The sequence below is a fragment of the Orycteropus afer genome, unplaced genomic scaffold (assembly GCF_000298275.1).
Source record: "Orycteropus afer afer isolate SDZICR_OR568_19922 unplaced genomic scaffold, OryAfe1.0 scaffold00021, whole genome shotgun sequence".
Lineage (NCBI taxonomy): Eukaryota > Metazoa > Chordata > Mammalia > Tubulidentata > Orycteropodidae > Orycteropus > Orycteropus afer.
The window spans coordinates 9357943-9379974 of record NW_006921608.1 but is presented as its reverse complement, the minus strand read 5'-3'; the positions used below and the strand labels follow the sequence as shown (position 1 = coordinate 9379974).

Below are 22032 nucleotides of genomic sequence, written 5' to 3'. Positions count from 1 at the left end.
ATGGAGGTCGCTATGAATCAGACCAACTGAATAGCAGTGGGTTTGGTTTTTGATTTTGGTCATAAATTAATTGCATTCTTATAAAACATTTTAAAATATTGTGAAATGTTTCAGATATGTGGAAAAAGTAAAAATATTTCAGATTAATAGACACTCATGTGCCCACTACACAGCTTGATCAGATTTTAACGTTTTGCCATATTTCACTCGGATTGCTTTTTAAAGAAAGAAAATATTATACATAAAATGAAAGTGCTATTTCTCACGTTTTTGTACTTTCTGTAAGTATATAGCTATGAACAATGTATACCATTGTGTCTTTTTAAAATTGGGGAAATATGAACTCTTACTCTATTGGCAGGAACTTGAGTTGGTAATGGCATTAGAGAACAATTTGGCATTACTCCATAGAGTTGACAGTGGTCTGCATTAGTTATCTAATGCTGCTAAAAATCACCCCAAAACTTAGTGGCTTAACATTACGATTTTTTCTTCTGTGGGTTGTCTGGGTGGTTCCATTGATGCTTTCTTTCACCTGGGCTCGGGGATGTGACTCGAGCATTCAGCTGCAGAGTTGTCTGGGCTGATAAGTTCAAGATGGCCTCATGTGTTTGGCAGTTAATGCTGGTTGCTAGCTGCAGTGGTGGTGGTTATCCACTTTGTGGCCTTACATCTTTCAGTAGGTGTACTGGCCTTCTTACACGGTTGTCAGAGGTCCAAGAAACAAAAACCATATTTACAGCTCAAACTTTATTATAACCAAAAAGAATACAAACAGATGCGCAGTGTAAGGTCTGGAGAGGGGAGGACATGGTATGGACCGTCCATGTACCTGCTCCTGTGCATAGTCACTAACCAGGAAGCTCAGGTGAGCCTCAGGCTTCCAGGTTCTTACTGGACTTTCCTTATAGCAATAACTGGTCACACCATGCCTTGTGAGGCTTAGTCAGCATTGGCCCCTAGGTAGTCCCTCTTGGACTGGACAACTCCCATTCATTAGCTTCAGCTTTTGATATGACTAGAAAGAACCAAGAATAAAGGCCTATTGCCCCCCCCCCTCAGGGTAATTCCACACCTCACGTGGTGGTTCTAATGAGGGCATATCAATAGTGATGATAATGTAGTATTTCCGTTTTTATGAGTTCTTTTGTGTTTGAATACTTTATCCACTTAGCTTCTGAATAGATTTAGCTCCGCCTCCCTCCACCTTTTTATGTATTTGTGTGGGAAAGGGAGAAGGATTGAGTGTAGAAGAGGGGAAGGTGTTTCTTAATGAGACTTTTTTTTTTTTTTAAATAGATCCTTGTCTTTCCTTCAGATGCAACAGTATTGTATTAAAATCTTAAAAAAAGAAAAAAAAAACCTTTATACTTTAAATAGCAGTGCAGATTGGAAAGAATTTTTTGCTGATTTGTAAACCTCTTAGCTTGATGTTGTTGTTGTTGTTGTTATGTGCCATAGCAGCCCCTCCTTGGGTTTCCAAAGCAGTATCACTGCGGAAGTAGATTGCCCAACCTGCCTTCTGAGGAGTGGTTGGTGGGTTTGAACCGCCAACCTTCTGGTTAACAGTCAAGTGCCTTAGACACTACACTACCAGAGCTCCTCTTAGCTTGATAGCAACCAAGTATATCAGGGATTTGAGGAGATTCCTCTGGGTTAGTATGGAGTAGAATTAAACACTAATTTGAATAGTCTAGCATTTGCTAAGACAAATGAGGCAAATTTATTTGGTGGCTGCTGTTCAAATACAAAGTAGCTCTGGTAGCATAGTGGATAGGCATTTGGTTGCTAACCAGAAGGTCAGTGGTTCAAACCCAACAGCTACTCCCTAGGAGGAAGTTGGGGCAGTCTACTTCCATAAAGATATATATAGCCTTAGAGACCCAGTGGGGGGGGGGGCGGTCACTGTGAGTCAGAATGGACTTGGTGGCAGTGAGTTTGGTTTTTGGTTTGGTTGAAATGCACTGATTTAATTAAATTTTCCAAACGTGAAAGGGACGTATATTTTTTATTTTCTACTTTGATTGCATGTTTTAAAAGTTTAAAATGTATTTATAAATTTATGACATCAGCTTCTTTTGTGGAATGAAATTATTGGTGGCTGGTGTTTTGAGTAGTCTCACTTCTTGCACTATTCTCTATAGTTTTAAAGATGAGGTACTTTGTGAATTTAGGTCTTTATTATTTTTTTCATAGTATTGTAAATACAATCACCTTTTAACATTTAGAATAGATCCAGGTAAGTAAAATTGACTTGACTTTGGACCCTACTGCAGCCTTGGATTGGTTTTGAAACAGATGGTACATTATCAGTTGTCCTGAGACTCCAAAGCACTTTGGAAACAAATTATATTAAATATAGGCTTTTTTGTTTTATTTTGTTTGTCTTCAGTCTCTTGATTTTGGAAGAAATACCTGGTAACAAGCATGACTGAATTCTGGCTGATATCGGCTCCTGGGGAGAAAACATGTCAGCAAACATGGGAGAAACTGCATGCGGCAACTACAAAGAACAATAATCTTTCTATTACTTCAAAGTTCAACATTCCTGATTTAAAGGTGAGGGTGTGCTTTCTGAAATTGTTTGTGACTTATCGTCAAGAGGAGGACCACTCCCTATACAACTATGAGACCAGAAGAACTAGATGGTGCCCAGCTACCACTGCCATCCACTTGGAAGGGATGTAGGAGATCCTGCATAAAAAGGGAGAACAATGTGGAACAAAACTCAAAATCATTTGGAGGCAAAAAAAAAAAAAAAAAGAAGGTGGGGACCAGGTTTGCTGGTCCAATAGAGCCTGGTGTAACCACTGAGACTATGGCCCCTAGCTGCCCTTCAGGTCTGGAATTGAACCCACACCTGTGGTTTCCAGCCAAACAAAGTACAGACATGTGAGTTAAACATTTACCCCAAGTAGTCACATGCCCTGGAGAGAACAATCATGGGAGAAGGAATGGCTGCTTATGCACAGGGAGACAGCTCAGGGCGTAGAAGAGTATGAAAGGATGGACACTGGGAAGAGGTAACTATGGGGAGGAAGTGGGAGGGGAGCTGTTGCATTGTAAATTTTGGTCAATGACATGAGACAAAGTATATGTGAACTGCTGTATGAAAAGTGAATTTACTCTGTAAATCTTCACCCAAATCCAAATAAAATAAAAAAAAAAAAAAAAGAGGAGGACCACTCAGTTCTCTTTGCTTATCTTTGGTAATAGTGAGTTATCATGATACCCAGATGAGAAGAGAACCCGCTCCTCTCTGGCCATTGGCGTAATTTAAGACATGTCTTGACCTTCCTTATCTTTAGATTTTAGATAATGAGGAAGTTGGGATTTTAGAATTATTCTCAAAAGGAAATAACACTTTTTTCTACTTAAACTTTTTTTGTGGTTTTTCTAAATGGTACTTTAAATTGTTAAGTGAAATTTTATGAAAATATTTGGTATTAACATTCAATATTTTACAGAAGTGAAAAAATCGTAATACCTTCTTACAGTAGCACAGTGAATAAATTTTTCTGTTAAATTTATATAATGCTGTAAATGCTTTAAGATAGCACCTTACTTAATCATACTTGGCAAATCCAATCCAATTATCTAATGTAATTAATGCATTTAACATTATTAGAGACCAAACTTAGCAGCATTGAAGAGAAGCAAGCTGCCAATAGTCAGCTGACTGAACATTTGTTAAGAATGGAAAAGATTCTATTCTGCTAGTTAACTAAGTGAAACAGTCCTAAGCAGCACTGGCTTAAGAAATACTTGATTCCTGGTTCTTCGTATTTTTTGAGTTACGACTTCTTTTGGGACATTGACATAAACTGTGGATATTTCTTTGAAAACATGCACATTTACACATGTACAGTTTTGAATACAAATTCAGTTACTGACCTTCTGCTGCATGTTAGCTTCAGACTCTACTTAAGAGCCCCTCTTAGAAAGCCTGACTTCCACTAACCCACCACTACGGGCTGGTACCAGCAGAGGCGCTGGGCTGCCTTGGAGGAGTCTTCATGTCTTCAGTGGTACATGTGCTTATGATTTAGAGGATCACCTTGTACATGGAAATAACTTTGAAAATGTGGCCAACTTTTGGTCCTTTGACCATACTTGCACAATATGAAATCACGTTTGAGGAACTTAAGATTTCTGGGCCCTTCAAATCAAGATGTTTCATCATCTTGTAAAAGAAAGATGGACCGTGAATAGTAAAACGCTGTCTTTCTCTTTTAGGTTGGCACACTCGATGTCCTGGTCGGTTTGTCAGATGAACTGGCTAAACTGGATGCATTTGTAGAAGGGTAACGTACTTCCTCATTGCGTAGAGCAGGGCAAAATGAGCCACTGTTCCCGGCTACCTGGACATTAGGTTTAATGTCACATGTATGCCCTGCTTATAACAGTGATTTTAGAAAATAGTGACTTTTTCTGTTTTTGTAAATCAGCTTTATGAAGGCACAGTGTAATACAATAAAACATACTTACTTTAACTTATTTAACAATAGAATATACTTACTCTAAAATGATCCTTTTCTACGTAATACCTTAACTGAGATACAATTGTTGCTAGGTGCTTTTGAGTCTATTCCAATTCCTAATGATCCCATGTGAGAAAACAGCCCGGTAGGATTTTCTTGGCTGTAATCTTTATGGGAACATATCACCAGATCTTTTTCCCACAGAGCTGCTGTGGGGTTTGAACCACTAACCTTTCAGTTAGTAGCCCATTGCTTCTTGACCATTGCACCATTGGGGTGCCTAGTGGGTGTTAAGTAATAAATTGTATTTTTAATTTGCATTTCCCTGTTGGCTAATAATATTGAGTATCTTTTCATGTGTCTTCTTACCCGTTTATATACCTTCTTTGGAGAAATGTCTGTTTAGATCCTTTGTCCAGTTTTCCATTGGGTTATCTTTTTAATATTGGGTTGTAAAACTTTATATATGTATATATATTCTGCTTGCTTGCTGAAAGTGAAGAAAACTTGAAGCACTTACTGATGAAGATCAAAATATCTTCAGTATGGGTTATACCTTAACATAAACTAAATCTTCACAACTAGACCAATAAGCAGCATCCTGATAAATAGAGAAAGGTTGAAACTATCAAGGATTTCATTTTGCTTGAGTCCACAATCAATGCCTGTGGAAACAGCAATTAAGCAATCAAAGGATGTATTGCATGGGGCAAATATTCTGCAAAAGACCTCTTTAAAGTATTTATAAGCAAAGATCTCACTTTGAGGACAGAAGTGTACCTGAACCTAGTAATGGTACTTTTAGTTGCTTAATATGCATGCGGAAGCTGGATAATGAATAAGGAAGAGGTAGAAGAATTGATGTATTTAGCTTATGGTATTGGCAAAGAGTATCGATTATATGATACATTGTCAGAAGAACAAACAAATCTTCTTGGATGTAGTGTAGCAAAAATGCTCCTTGGAAGTGAGGATGGCAAGACTTCATCTCATGTCCTTTGGACATGTTGCCAGGAGTGACAGTCTCTGGAGAAGGACATCATACTTGGTAAAGTAAAAAGTCAGTGGAAAAGAGGAACATCCTCAGTGAGATGGATTGACGTAGTGGCTGCTACAGTGGGCGTAAACATAGCAACTGTTGTGAGGATGGTGCTGGACTGGGCAGCGCTCATTCTGTGGTGCATAGGGTCACTGCGAGTTGGAACCAACTCTGTGGCACCTAACAACAATAGCAAACTTGCAAGTCTCTTACCAGATACATGATTTGCAAAGATTTTCTCCCATTCAGTGGGGTTTCTTTTCATTTTCTTGAATAGTGTCCTTTGAAGCGCAGAAGTCTTCAAGATTTTTAAAAATCGTGGCTTTTACTGGTTCATGTTTAAATTGTTGCATGAGTTTCTTCATTTGCCTTCTAGTGCCTCTTGCCACCATTGTGTGTGTAGCCATCAGAATAGTTGTCCTGTGCCCCATTTCTTCATAGTACACCCTGTCTGAAGTCCAGCTTTAGAGGTGCTCCTTCTGCTGTCTGGCGCCAGCCTCCCTTCCTATCCTAGCCTATCCTCCCCCCTCCTCGGGGTGAAACTCCGCTCAGTCTGAATTCAGTTTCTCTGAATGCCCATTGCTTTCCCACCTCTCTTAATTTCTGACTCATATGATGCCTTGTAGCAAGAATATGCCTTCCATCCATCTAACCATCTTTCCGAATCATCACATCCTTCATTGCCCTGTTCAAGAGCCATTCTGCTTGTTTGCCTACAGTAGCTAGAAGTGATCCCGTCTTCCTTTATGCGTCTCTCTGTAACAGCTGGCACTTGTCACAGATTGCTTTATATTTAGTCATGTGCATATTTTTGGTATCTCTCCAGTTAAATTTTAAGCAGTGTAAAGGTACAGTGACTTTGTCTTGTATAATTTTGTATCCCACCCAGCACCTGCAGACAGACGTGTCACAGAGAAAAGAACACTAGATTCCAGTGTCAGAACTTACCATTAACTCTGCCATTAACTGGTCTTGTGATGTTGGATAAGTCACTTAAACTCTTTATAACTTGGTGTCTTTACTTACAAAATAAAGGGATTGACAAATTGGTGTCGCCTCAGTAGTTGAGGCAGTGTTGTTCTCTCTGTAGCACAGTTCCCTGCAGATAGTAGACGCTTAATAAATACTTAACGAATAAATCATGTTGGGCCTCACTCATTACATCTGTTGCCGCTTGTGTCCTGTTGTCAGTCAGATCCCTTTTGCCCTAAGAGGAAGCATAGTGCATGGCACATACCTAATGGGTACTTGCTCCCTGACTCCTCCTTTGCTCTTGCTTCTTGCAGTCAGGTGTATTGTCCAGTTTGTCCTCCTATAATGGATGGCTGTTTATAGACTGCTTCTCACTAGCTTCTCACTACTTTCTTTCCAGACTGATAAACACATGTAGTCTCCTTAAAACCTGACAGTTTTTCTTCATTTTTACATATACCAAAATATTGGTCCATTTCATGCTGAAATATCTTATAGGATAGGACCTATTCTATATTATAAGCATACAAGTATAAATAAGTATAATATGTGGGATAAGTATAATGGGAGTATATATAATCAAATTCATGTCTTAATGTAATGTGTTCATTGAATAGCACAGAATTTAGGTCTATTTTCTATTTTCTGAAAACGGTTGTTGATTTATTTCTTTCAAGGGTGGTGAAGAAGGTGGCCCAATACATGGCTGATGTGTTAGAGGATAGTAAAGATAAGGTTCAAGAGAATCTGTTGGCCAATGGAGGTAAGCTAATGTTTGATTTGATAATCATTGATTTACGTAAAGTAAATGACATACAAAAAGGAATGTTGGGAAAAAAAACGTTAGGTAAATACGTAAATACAATAGAAAGCCCTTACGGTTCTTTTATTATTATGGAATTTGGCAATACTGCCAGCTATGTGCTGTCCCCTGAAACACAATCTCATGTAAGATGGTCTTCCATTATGTGTAATATGATTAATGATACTGATGTCAAGTCTCCCCAGAAGCAGTGTTACAAAGATTGACCTTTGTTCTTTCAGGGTCCTATTTGTTTACTCACAAGTAAATTTCTAATTGATGTGTCTCATCATTGTTCCAATTGAGTATTTGCTGTCTTAGATTAATTGTTACATGTCCCCAATTTACAACTTGTAGCTTCTGATGTAAGTAGAATACCTCTGTTTGTTTGTTTTCATTATTATTACCTAATTATTATCAGTATTTTTATAAATCTGATCTTTGCTGCCTTTGAGGTTGGAAACATTACATGTAAATTTTCAGATATGGTAACATCAGCAAATTATACATTGCAACATTGTATGTAGTACATATTAATAATGGTAAGATGCACCAAAAACCAGAGAGTCTTAAGTGTGGTTCATCTTAACTCCAATACATCATAAATTGTGAGGACACCCTGCAATTTTATTACAGGGTAAGGCCACCTCTCCACAAATTTGAATATGGCAGTACTTTAGTACTCATGAAGGAGCCCTGGGAGTACAGTGGTTAAGTGCTTAGCTGCTAACTGAAAGGTTGATGGTTCCAACCTGCCAGCTGCTGCATGGGAGAAAGATGTGGCAGTCTGCTTCCGAAGATTTATGGCCTTGGAAACCCTGTGGGGCAGTTCTACTCTGTGCCATAAGGTTGCTATGAGTTGGAATCAGCTTGACAGCAATGGGTTCTGCTAGTGTTTATAAAATATTGTACTACTGATCTCTGTAGCTAGAAATTAATGTTTACACAGAATTAGCTCTGTGTTAATAATGGCTTTGTAAAGATGGCTTTGACCTTATTGTTTTTACGTAACAATTTATTTTCTTGTGAAATATCACTTCAGCATTTGCTTCATTTTAAATTAAGCCTATCTTTAGTGATATAAATCATCATAATAAGAAGGAACTGTTTGTTTTAATTATATACTGTATTGCTTGCTGTGATAAAGTCACTGTATTTTAAATCCGGCGTCCGTCTAATCTCATTTCTTCTTGAAAATGATAGACATTCAGTAAATATATTTTTTTAATTCATTAAAAAAAAGAGATAGTAATTTCTTCTTACTCTTTGTTATAGCAATCCTGCCCTAATTTTTTACTGTTTCCATTGATTCGTGTTTTGGGACATCAGAACAAAAGGGAAATAGGTTAATTTATAGTGTATTTATTGATCACCTGCCTATGTGGTACAGTGGTTTAAGCATTAGGTTGTTAACCAGAAGGCCGGCAGTTTAAACCTACCAGCCACTCAGTGGAAGATGAGGCAGTCTTCTTCTGTGGAGATTCACAGCCTTAGAAACCCTGTGGGGCAGTTCTACTCTGTCCTGTAGGATTGCTATGAGAAGGAGCGCTGCTGGTGTGGTGGTGAAGGCATTTGCCTGCTAACTGAAAGGTCAGTGCTTTGAACCCACCAGGTGCTCTGTGGAAGAAAGATGGGGCAGTCTGCTTCTGTAAAGATTTACAGCCTTGGAGACCCAGCCGGGGTTGCTATAAGCTGAAATCAACTCAGTGGCAGTGAATGTGGTTTTTTTGAGAAGTATTTGATGAACTAAGGCAAGCAATGTAGTAGGTGAAGTAGGGGTTGACAGTTTGTGGGACAGGTGTCTTAAAATTGCTTTTGGAATATCATCTGTGTTATTGTAGATTATGGGTATAATGTAAGGAGAAGAGAAGTCAAAGAGACAAAGATATTTTGATATGAATCACTTTATCATTTAGCTTTGTTTACTTGTTTGATTTCTCTGACCTTGATCTCATCAGATTTGAGGGTATAGTTGATTCCTAAACTTACAAGTAGTTGAAGTGTCTTTTTTGGCTTTCCTTTTTCATTTTCCTCATTTGGAAGTGAGTGGATCTGTGTTTTAAACATTGTTGGAGTGTGTTGATGTTAGTCATTGTTGAGTCTGTTCCAACTCAGGACAGAGTAGAACTGCTTTGTAGGGTTTTCAAGGCTGGGACCTTTTGGAAGCTGATAACCAGTCCTGTCTTCAGACATGTTTCTGGGTAGGTTCAAACTGGCAGCCTTTCAGCTAGTAGTCGAGTGGTAACCCTTTGCGCTACCCAGAGATAACACACAGTGTAGACTTCTAGAAACAATCATCATGTACTGCTTTAGGTGCAAGTTTACAGAGCAGAGTTTGTTTTACATTTAACATTTCATGTACATTTAGTTTTACTCCCCATTTACCATGCCCAACCCTAACCCACTCTCCTCCCCTCCCTGCCCAGTAAACCCCCCCCCCACATGCCCCTCATAGTTATGCACTCCTGTGTGTCCTGCATTTCCTCCATGCAAATGTTGCCCCTCTGGTGCCCCATGGCCGATTGCTCCAAGGGATGCATCTCCATAGAGTATGTGGGTGTATCACCCTAGGTTGAGTGGTCTGCCTGTACATCTTGTTTACTGTTGAGCTGAGAGCCAGCCCCTGGGTATTGAGTTTTATTTCAGGCCCAGAATGTATCCCAGGGCCATAGTATCGGGGGTCTTACCAGACTCATATCTGACCAGTAATTCTGGTCATTATTGTGTTTTTGGATTTTGTTCCACGTTTTTCCTCCTACTCTATCCAGAATCTCCAACTTTCATCCTTTCCTGAGTGGTTGGCATTGGCAGCTGGGCACCATCTAGTTCTTCTGGTCTCGAGGGCCATCATGTCCTAGGGCTGATTGCTTCCAAATGTCCTTGGTTTTTTACACTCTTCTTTGGTTCTGATGATAGGAGACCATTAACTGCATCTTAGATGGCCACTTGAAAGCTTTTAAGACCCCAGTCGCTACTCACCAATGTAGGATGAGGAATAAGTCTTTTATGTATCACATACTTTTAAATGGCAAATTCATTTTCACTTTGGGTAAGTTGGAAAAGAAGGAACATACTTTTGTCAAGTTCTACTTTTTGAGGAGATAATTCTAATTAGCTTCTTAATTTTCATGTCTCTTTCTCGTATGTGTGAGGGATATTACAGGTATGTGCATATTCCGTTTATTAAATCCTAAAATAGAGGAAGTGTCTTAATATGTATGTTAAGTTTTGAGTCAAGAGAAAAAAATCTGACTCCATTTACAAGGTAAAAATTTTGATTAATCCATGTTACTTAATATAGTTCCACATTTATTTAATCAGAACTCTTCAGATATGAGATACTTGCTGATTTTTCACAGCCATTTCAGCATTAAAATGTATTACTGTGTAACAAACTATAAAAAGTTCCATTGGTTTATCTTCCATAATCAATGTATTCCCTCATTTCAGTTGACTTGGTTACATATATAACAAGATTCCAGTGGGACATGGCCAAATACCCGATCAAGCAGTCCCTGAAAAATATATCTGAAATAATTGCCAAGGTAAGAGCAAAACTGAGACAGGAGGATGCATTGGTTTATAGCTAGCTATGAGATTCTTTTTTAGGTTTTTGACAAGGCACCTTAGCAAACAGGAGGTACTGTTGTTAAGAAAGAAACTATAAAATATAACCTACAAGAATGCAAGATGTTACTAGGAGGAGAAACTGCAGGTGGGGGAAGCAAGATGTACTAGGAGGGGAAACCGTGCCGGTAGGGGAAGGAGAGTGTGCGGGAACTCTGTACTTCCTGCAGTTTTCCTGTAAACTTCAAACTGCTCTAAAAAACAGTTTGTTAAAAATACATGTGCTTTTACTTTCACGCATAGGTTATCTGAGTTATGTAGTTTACTTACTAGCCTTATTATCTTTTAAGTATCACATCAACAATTTTTAAGTAGGAACAGTAACTTTAAAATTCTGTAATTATCATGTGTACACGTTTTAATGGTAACTAAGATCACACAGAGTAGGAAATTGGAAACTATTAAAGATTTATGAGTCATTCAGGTAGATGGTAATAGTCACTTAAAAAGCAAACAAATCAACTTATTGCCAACTCACAGCAACCCTTTAGAACAGACTAGAACTTCCCAAGCCTGTACATCTTTTTAGAAGCAGGCTACGACTTCTTTCTCTGGAGGAGTGGCTGCTGAATTCAACCCGCTGACATTTCGGTTAGCAGCTGAGCTCTTAAACACTGTGCAACCAGAGCTCCTTAATAGTATGTTTTACTGCTGTATGAAAAGTGAATTTGCTCTGTAAATCTTCACCAAAATCCAAATAAAATTAAAAAAAAAAAAATAGTATGTTTTATGTACAGTACTCAGATATACTGAAGGTCATAGAGATGGCACGGGACCAGGCAGCATTTCATTCTGTTATGTATAAAGTCAGCCAAACAGAACAGCAATGACAACAATACTGATTAAAAACATTAAACCTTATGGAGTCTCTGATGCCTGTGACTGTGCAGAATTAATCTTCTACCCAGAAAAATGCACGTGTTCATATATCACATGGTGCTACACACAGTTTCAGGGAGAGCATTTGAGTCCTGAAGCCCAGTCATTAACTCACTGAATTATTTATTTTGAAAATCCTTGAGCTCGGTAGAAAATATAAAGTTCTTTTTTTCTTTTGTAACTGAATCAGGATTCTCTCCTCTCACATTGTCCATCTCTCCATCTCACTGCCCACCCTTTGTTGTCAAGTTGGTTCTGACTCATGGCAACACTACATGTAACAGTAGAGCTGCTCCCTAGAATTTTCTTGGCTTGGAACCCCAGCAGGGGTCACTGTGAGTTGGAATTGACTCAGTGGCAGTGAGAGTCTTTTTGGAAGCAGATTGTTAGGCCCTTCTTCCACAGAGCTGCTGGGTGGATTTGAACTGCCAGTCTTCAGGTTAATAGTCGGTTGATCGCAAATTGCTTCCAAGAACCTATTCTTTGCTGACAGTTTTAATGGCCTGGCCAGGGTGAAAAGTATGGTTTAGCCTATTGAGATCTGAGGACAGACATGACTCAAAGGACAACATGTGTAAAATAGTTTTAATAGAAAAGTCAATTTTAATGCTGTTTTAGTTCTTCCTGTACATTTGAGTACATTAAATGTACCAAACATATGAGCTTAGGCTCTGGAAATACAAAGATGAAAAAATACTGCCTGTAATCTTCAAATTGAGTTTGAAGCAAGGGAAGGAACCAGAGAGATAGGTATGGAAGCAGATAATGGCAGAGTGCTGTGGGAACACAGGAGGAATGAACTGAGTGTATATTTGAGTCAGGGAAAGGTTTATGGAAGAGTGGTATTTGAGCAGGGTCTAAAAGGGCAAGTTGAATGCAGGCAAAGAAGAGAAGGCACTCAGGGAGGACAGCATTTATAAGGTCGTGGAGAGGGAGAGAGCACATAGAATTTAGGAAAAGAAGATTATTGTCGTTGGGGCATTGCAAGTGGTGGAGTAGGAAAAAGATGAGGCTGTTAAAGGAAAGTCAGCACCAGGCCTTGATATAAAGCCTTTACAAATTGAATTAAAAACTCATGTTTTAAAAATGTAGTATTACTCAGCTTGAGAAAATTCCTCAGGTCAGGATTATCTACAGAAAAATTTACGTCCAGTCTCTTACTCAGTGAACTATAAATTGAACAATTAAAAGAAATGAACAAAAATTTGGACCATAGTTTATTAAAATTATGAGAAGGGAGTTACATAGTACAAATGCTGTCCTCACTCAGAAGTACGCTGTTTATGATAGAATAACTTTTTAAGCCATTGTAACATGGTAACAAACTACAGGAAAGATTAAGTTTGTGCTTAAATTCAAGTTAGCATCAGTGAATTGTTGTTATGTTTAGAATTAAAAATTGAGTCAGACATTCTATAAAGGGGCATATTAATGCCTAAAGAAGAAAGGAAAAAAGAGGCTCCTTAGATGATCAGTTTCAATCTAATCTGATTCGTTCTAATCAGCATGAAATACATGCTGCTTAACATTTTATGTTCTTTTTGGTAGATTGCAGTGTTAGTAGGAGAATACATTTGGGAATTTTCAAGTTGAGGCCTTGGAAGTCCTCCAGCTTTATAATTTTTTAGATGGAAAAAAATTAAGACATAGAAAAATGTACATTTTCTGTGTTGTGCAAGTGAAATTGATAGTCCTCTAATTTTAAGCTGCTCGTTGACAGTATACCTGATTAAAACAGAACTAAGGAGCTCTGGTAGCATAGTGCCTAAGGTACTTGACTGCTAACCAGAAGGATGGTGGTTCAAAGCCACCAGCCACTCCTCGGAAGGAAGGTTGGGCAATCCTACTTCCGTAGTGATACTGCCTTGAAAACCCAAGGAGGGGTCGCTATGAGTCGGGGTCGACTCGACGGCAAATAACAACAACAACAACAATGCTTAGCAAGCCATGTTTTGAGTACAGCCAAAAAAATTATTGTATCAGGTTATACGCATTTTAATTTAGAGGCTGTGACAGTATTGAGAAAGTTTTTTTCTATGTATCAGATCCAAGTCAGTATTAATACTCCATTTTACAGATAAGGAAACAGGTTTAAAAATGAAGGAAGTGGCTTAACCTCAGTGCCACACAGCTCATCAGGGTAAAGCCATGAGTTGAAACCAGCTCTTCACATTTTAAATCTACTCAGATTTTGTGTTTTCCAAGTTGTTGGAGATCTTTTTGAAAGATCTCTTGAAAAAATTATCTTTGGTAACATTTATAAATAAATGCAACTGCATTTTTAATTTCGTAGATAAAGTGTATTTTGCGTGATGATAGAGTTACGAACAAAGAAATTCTCTTGTATAATTTAGTTCCTTTTAGAAATTAAACCTTCAGCACAGTAAACAGAAGTAATTAGTAATCTCCAAACCCAGGGCCCTAAGTTCCATTTATAGGATTTAACAAGTAATACAGGAACCCTGGTTGTGCAGTGCTTTAGCACTTGACCGCTAGCCAAAAAGGTTGGTAGTTTCAACCCAGTAGTCGTTAGTTTCAGCCCAATAGCCGCTCCGTGGGTAAAGGATGTGGCATTTTGCTTCCGTGAAGATTACAGCCTTGGAACCCCAATGCTGCCGTTTACCTCTGTCCTGTAGGATCTGAAGGGTCAGAATTGACTTGACGGCAACAAGTTTGGTATGGTGATGATAATTCAAACACATGGTGACTAAAACATTATTGTAGAAAAGATTCATTGGAAATTACCACAATCACTAAAAATGAAGCAGGTTATTTAAAAACTGGACTTTTTATAGCTCTGCTTTTTAAAATATTAGAATATTCTTAGATCAGGAACTATTGGTTTTTTTTGGGGGGGGGAGTGGAAATTAATGTTAAAATACAGCTACTTTCATTGTATCTGTAGAGGCAGATTGAGGAAAATTTTGCCCTTTTTCCCTTTCTTTTTCTTTTAAAGGGTGTAACTCAGATCGACAATGACTTGAAGTCTCGAGCATCTGCCTACAATAACCTGAAAGGGAATCTTCAGAATTTAGAGCGAAAGAACGCGTAAGCATATCATGCACATATGTGTGAATATTAAACTTGGGGAAGTATTCTAGTATGTATTGAATTAGATATTGTTGAGATTTAGTAAGTTCTAGTTTGTGTTGCTTTTGTAGTCAATATGGTGTGTTTTTTTCAGTTAATGGAGAACTTTTCATTAAGGTAAGTTTACAGGATTCAGGCTAATTAAACGATGTGAGGCTGCTTAATTTTATTTGTTTCATAAATAATATTTGTGAGTAGAATTAGGTTCTGGTTTAATCCCTTTATCCATATGTTGTTTCACTGAAAAGTTGTCTAAGTTTAATTGTTTTAAATCAAATTGTAGTTTAATTGCTTATCTGCTGCCTAAAAGAATTCTATGTTGTTGTTGTTGTTATGTGCCGTCGAGTCGGCCCTGACTCATAGCGACCCCTCCTTGGGTTTACGAGGCAGTATCACTATGGAAGTAGATTGCCCAACCTTCCTTCCGAGGAGTAGCTGGTGGGTTTGAACTGCCAGCCTTCTGGTTAGCAGTCAGGCACTATGCTACCAGAGCTCCCAAAGAATTCTGTAGAAACCGACAAAAACAAACCCATTGCCACTGAGTCGATTACAACTCACAGTGACCCTATAGGACAGAGAACTTCTCACAGGATTTCCAGGGCTGTGATCTTTATAGAAGCAGACTGCCTCTAGTCTTTCTTCCATGGAGCAAGCTGGTGGTTTTGAACCACTGACCTTTCATTTAGCAGCTGAGCACTTACCCACTGTGCTCCTTAAAAGAATTCTATAGAAGACCCCCTTTTCATGATGTAAATAATCATTCTCTAACTGAACTATTTTCCAGGTTAGTGGGTATTCTTAAAATATGGCACACTTGCTTTGGTTGATCTCCTTTTAATTGGTATGACTTCTAGAAGTGTAACTAAGAACCGAACTATTCGGCTGATGCATTCCTCTCTCAAAGGAAGATTGGTTGGATACTGTACTGGAAGACCAAAGGGAGACTTCCTTGAAGGGGTTGATTATTGTGCTGACTAAACGAAATTGCCTGGTACCAAATGATACCCAGGAGAGGAAGGAAATCAAAGGTTGTGCCATATGATGTGATTTCCTAGTTATGATGAAGTAGACTTTTAAATGATGTCCAGTGAATAGCACTTTCCCAGTCAAGATGTTATGTATGTAATCAAGAGAAAAGCAGAGTTAAAATACATTTGTTCCTCACTTACTAGCTCATTATCCAACATTTCACATTTACAATAGTGCAAAATCTACTGTCCAGCTATTTTGCACATTAACAGCCGGTGTCTGGCAGTAACAAACGCTGAGGCATGAGTTGAGAGTAACACTGGCTGTGATGGTTAAGGTTTGTGTCAGTTTGGCTGGGCTGTGATTTAGTGGTTTGGCATTTATGGAACGATGTAGGCATCTTGTGATCTGATGTCATCAGAGTTTTTGCATAATGCCAGTTTTCACCTGACAGCCTGGTCTTTGGAAGCTAACCACGTCAATAAGTGGGGCATGAATGTAAACCAGATACAAAGGGAGATACTTAGGCAGTTTGACTTCTTACAAAATTGAACGTTGGCCATGCTGCTCTGATCTCACTCTGAGTTAGGTGGGACCTATGTGCCTGTGATCAGCCTGCTGTTTCTTTATTCTAACACATAATTATTTATATGATCACAGCACATAATTATTGACCTCATGATTTTTTTTCTTACTCCTCAGGGGAAGTTTGCTAACTCGAAGTCTAGCAGAAATTGTGAAGAAGGATGACTTTGTTCTTGATTCAGAATATCTCATCACATTATTGGTGGTAGTTCCAAAGTATGTCTTTCTGTTACAAAGAGTTTTTACTTCTTAAAATATAAGAAAAATGTTAGTATCCGGTATTGCAATGTGAAGTTTTCCTTAAAACCTAAGTAAGTGTAAAGGGAATATAACCTGCTAGTCGTTCTGTCAGCTAACATGGACTCGTGTAACACGTACAGTGGAATTGAGTTTGTAACTTGCTTGTGGAGATAACAATTATAAATTGAGATTCCAAAACAAATTTAGTAACTTGGTAGAATTGACTCATTAAAAAATTAAATAATGCTAAGTTATTTGATTTTTTTTCTTAAACACAGATTTTAGATTTTTCAAAATAGTAAGGTCTTTGTATGTTTTTCTGAAAAATCTTTTTGACTAATTAGATGAATTAGGAACCCTTGTGGTACCATAGTTAAGTGCTCAGCTGCTACCAAAAGTTTAGTGTTTGGTTTAAACCCACCAGCTGCTTTGGGGGAGAAAGATGTGGCAGTGTGCTTCCATAAAGATTCCAGCCTTGGAAACTCTATGGGGCGGTTCTGCCTGCCTGCAGGGTCACTATGAGTCAGAATTGACTTGACGGCATCAGGTTTAGGATGAATTAAGCCCTCTAAGAAGCAAAGGATGGGTAGATGAGAGGTTAACAAAGCTTTTCTGTAAAGGGCTAGTAAATGTTTTAGGCTTTGCAGGCCGTATGGTCTGTCTTTGTTGAAGCTACCCAACTCTACCACATCAACTCTGTATCTGAAAGCAGCCATGAATAATACATAAACAAATGAATGTGGCTGTGTTTCAGTAAAACTTTATTTACAAAAATAGGTATGGTCTAAGGGTGTAAGATTTGTCAACCCTTAGGTTAGATGACTCTTAATACCTCCTTTGGATTAGGCCTTCTGTGTTGACATTTTATCATAGTTAATCTTGGTAGAATGAAATCTTTGAACACTCATAGGAAGAACGGAATTCAGTGTGTGTGTTAAACACTGTTAACGGTTACTAACTTATACTAAAGTCTCACTATTAGAGAAACTTGGGGCTCCAAACATCTGGGAGATGTGTGGCCTTGTCAGAGCATCATTGCATGAAGCCTTCCCATGCTTTGCTCTGCATTTTTATGTGGTTAGGAAACAGGGAATATTGGAAGATGTCAAGATGCCACCTGGAAGGGGGGGTGTGGGAAAGATACTCCTTAGAATTTCCAGTGGCTGCAGTATTCTCTGTCATCTGCACTTCTTTGTCTTTACTGCAGAATATGTTGTTGTTGTTAGGTGCCACCGAGTCATCTCTTACTCAGAATATAGGCTTCTGGGTTATTCTTTGCACATGAAGAAGGGTTTAAACTAGGAGTTTGATTCCAGAAGTTTTGCTTTGTGTTTTAGTTACATAACTCTTCCTTGTGAATGCTGAAGCACTTGATTATTTATAGTAAATAGCTCTGTATCTGTTTTAATACTATTTAGGAAAATGCTCTTTGCTCAGATAAAAGGTTTGCCTCATTCAACTATTTAAACTTTGTTTTTAAAACTAGAAGTGTTCATAGTTAAATACACTGTAATTGGAACATAGGACCTAGGTCATCTTATGTAATGCATTGCTCTCTGTCTGGCCCACAGACACTAGTACTCTAAATTTTAAGTCTTGTATTTGTTTTTCCTCATACCCTCAAAAGCCAGTGGCCTCTAGGGAAGGTTGTTGCACAATGTTTCTTGACAACGTAGTTTACTGTCACTTTATTTACGTACTACTTCCTGGTACTCTGTACTTTATGTAAATACAGTTTTATCCAACCCTTTAAGCTCTGGTGGCGTAGTGCCTGAGGCATTCGACTGCTAACGAGAAGGTTGGTGGTTCAAACCCACCAGCCACTCCGAGGAAGGAAAACTGGGCAATCTACTTCCATAGTGATACTGCCTTGGAAACACATGGAGGGGTTGCTGTGAGTCGGATCTGACTCAATGACAGTTGCGTTCGGTTTGGTTTTTGGTTTATACTGGTCACTTGATGGAAATGATAGGATTCAGCGTTGTCATTTTCTTTTTAAAAATGAGGTAACGTATACCAGCCATAACATTTGAAAGTAATTTAGGATCTAAACTTTGCTTTACTCCTTTGCAAGCTTAATTCTAGGCTGTACCTCTGTTGCATTTGTTACTGCATATGAGAGGGTGGCAAACTATAGTTCCTGATACATTCAGTGTATTTGGAATTCATTCTCAGTAGGAAATTAGACTAATTTTGTTGTTGGATTTGAGGTATGCTTGCTATAGCTGTGTTTCCTATTGGTCCTGTATATTTTTTTCTCTTCCTGGCTATGGCAAGAAGTAAGATTCTTCTACTTCATCAATGCTTATACTTTTTCTGCAGGCTCAACCACAATGATTGGATTAAGCAGTATGAAACACTAGCTGAAATGGTAGTTCCAAGGTCAAGCAAGTAAGTAGTATTCTGTAAAACTGAATTTCCTGTACAGTTTGGGTTGGAAATCTCTGTGCTGTCTTTCTTTTGAAATAAATTGAGTTGTAGAGCCATCATTTTCACCTTGCAAATAAGGGAGTTGCATTAGCTCTGGTTACCTGACTTTAGACCTGGAAGGGACTGTGCACACTCTGTTTGACCCACTCATGGTTATTGATGTAGAAGGTTGAGGCGGCAGAGGTGAGGCCCTTTGCCCAGAGTCACACACAGGGCCTTAGTGGCAGGGCTAGAATTGGAACTCAGGCCTCTGGTGTGGTACTTGTCTGCTACACTGTGCTGCCTGCTAAAAATTCTTCATTCATGATTATCTTCATTCATTGCATGTCTGCTTTGTAGCTTTAATTCCTCATTTTACCTTAGAAAGGAAGTATACTAGAGGGCTACTAGAATATTCTACTAGAGAACTGCTTCTGCCTCCAAATCTTCATCATCGCTTTCTTTTTACTTTTTTTTTTTTTTTTTTCTGTTTGTTTTAACTTATTTTTATTTGGGGGGAAGTTTACAGAGCAAATTGGTTTTCCATTCAATAATTTGTGCACATTTTGTATTGTGACATGGATTGCAGTCCTCACAGTGTAACGACACTCTTCCCATTTCCTGCCTGTGTTTGTCATTTCTATTTGTCCTTCTTTCCTGTCCCATCCTGCCATCATCTCGTTCTAATGAGCATAGAATTTACATAATCTATGCTTTCCTTAAAAAAATACCCAAAATACCATACTTTTATGAAGTATTTTTTAATAAATGAATTTATCATATATTGTCTAATTTACTATTTAAAACAATTCTCTGAAGTGATTTAGGCAGTAATTGTTCTCTTAGATGAGGTATTCAAAATGCAAAATGGCTAAATAGTTGCCTAAGATATATAACTGTATGTGTCCAGAGGCATAGTAAAGACTAGAACTCAGGTCTGTTAACTCCAGACCCTGTACTCTTTCTGACTCTACATATTCTGCCATTGCCACGTGAAGCGTTCTTTGGGAAAATATTTAAATACAGTGTGTATGCAACCCACAAAGGATTCTTCTGCATGTATATGCCTCAAGAGGAGGCAGACTGCTGAAAGGAAGGGATAGGAGATAGTAGAGAGGTGGTATTAGTAAGGCCAGGCCCATGAAATATTTTCTTTTCCAGTTTCTTTGTGTCATAAGGGAGATAGCTTAGTATATTGGGAAGAGTCTTGGGCCCAGGGATCTGAGTTCAATTGCTGGGTACTGCTACCAACTTGCTGTGTTACCTAGAGTAAGTCTTTTAACTTCTCTGGGCCTCATTTTCATTATCTGTAAAGTGAGTAGAGTATCTTCCCTGTATATCTCATGAGGTTATTTTAAGACAGTAAGTAAAGAGTTGTTACTGCAGTATCACAAATGTAGATGTTTTAGGATTAAACAACAAGCCTGTTCTCATCATGAATTTTTTCCCCCCATTTTTGGGGAAATACTTTTCATGCACAGCAGTCTTTCACATGATGAACTGAAGACTAAGGTTGTACCTTGATGATTTTTCATTTAAGCAGCTTAACCTGACAGATGTCACCTTACTTGACTTGTTGTTGTTGTTGTTAAGTGCTGTAGAGTCGTTTCCAACTCATAGCGACCCCATGCACAGCAGAACAAAACACTGCCCGATCCTGCGCCAGCCCCACAATCCCTGCTATACTTGAGCCCATCATTGCAGCCACCGTATCAATCCATCTCGTTGAAGGCCTCCCCCTCTTTCATCGACCCTTCACCCTACCAAGCATGACATCCTTCTCCAGGGAATGGTCCCTCCTTACAACATGACCAAAATAGGTGAGATGAAGTCTGGCCATTCTTGCTTCCAAGGAGCATTCTGGCTGCACTTCCTCCAGGACAGATCTGTTAGTTCTTTTAGCAGTCCATGGTACTTTCAGCATTCTTTGCCAGCACCACAACTCAAAAGCATCAACTCTTCTTTGGTCTTCCTTATTCATTGTCCAGCTCTCACATGCATACGAGGCGATTGGAAATACCATGGCTTGTGTCAGGCGCACCTTAGTCCTCAAGGAGATATCCTTGCTCCTCAGCACTTGAAACAGTTCCTTTGCAGTTGACTTTCCCAATGCTACACGTCGTCTAATGTCCTGACTGCTCCGTCCATTGGCATCGATTGTAGAACCAAGCAATGTGAATTCCTTGACAACCTCAATCTTGTCTCCATTTATTGTGATGCTGCTCATTGGTCCAGTTGTGAGGATTTTTGTTTTCTTTATATTGAGACGTAATCCATACTGCAGACTGTATTCTTCAACCTTCATCAGTAGGTGCCTTAAGTCATCCTCACTTTCAGCAAGCAAAGTTGTATCGTCTGCATATCTCAGGTTGTTAATGATTCTTCCTCCAATCCTGATACCACGTTTTTCTTCATATAGTCCAGCTTCTCGGATTATTTGCTCAGCATATAGATTGAATAAGTGTGGAGAAAGGATACAACCCTGACGCACTCCCTTCTTGATTTTAAACCATGTAGTGTCCCCTTGTTCTGTTCGAACAACAGCCTCCTGGTCAAGGTACAGATTCCTCATGAGTACAATCAAGTGCTCGGGAATTCCCATTCTTCTCAACGTTATCCATAATTTGTCATGATCCACACAATCAAATGCCTTTGCATAGTCAATAAAACACAAGTCAACATCTTTCTGGTATTCTTTGCCTTGAGCCAAGATCCATGTGACAACAGCTATGATATCCCTTGTTCCATGTCCTCTTCTGAATCTGGCTTGAACCTCTGGAAGTTCTCTGTCAATATACTGCTGCAAACGTTTCTGAATTATCTTCAGTAAGATCTTACTTGCGTGCGATATTAATGATATTGTTCTATAATTTCCACATTCTGTGGGATCACCTTTCTTTGGAATGGGCACAAATATGGATCTCTTCCAGTCAGTTTGC

The 22032-nt window shown here is 38.7% G+C and overlaps 1 protein-coding gene across 1 annotated transcript in view; it reads left to right on the top strand.

The window, feature by feature from the left end:
- Positions 1-2427: 2427 nt before the first annotated feature.
- Positions 2428-22032, top strand: part of ATP6V1C1 (ATPase H+ transporting V1 subunit C1) — a 38987-nt gene continuing 19382 nt past the window's right edge. Inside the window, exons 1-7 of the mRNA XM_007934803.2 lie at positions 2428-2559; positions 4237-4304; positions 7170-7255; positions 10745-10839; positions 14757-14848; positions 16562-16660; positions 19007-19075. Coding sequence (XP_007932994.1) covers positions 2428-2559; positions 4237-4304; positions 7170-7255; positions 10745-10839; positions 14757-14848; positions 16562-16660; positions 19007-19075 — 641 coding nt within the window. The remainder of the gene's footprint in view (positions 2560-4236; positions 4305-7169; positions 7256-10744; positions 10840-14756; positions 14849-16561; positions 16661-19006; positions 19076-22032) is intronic.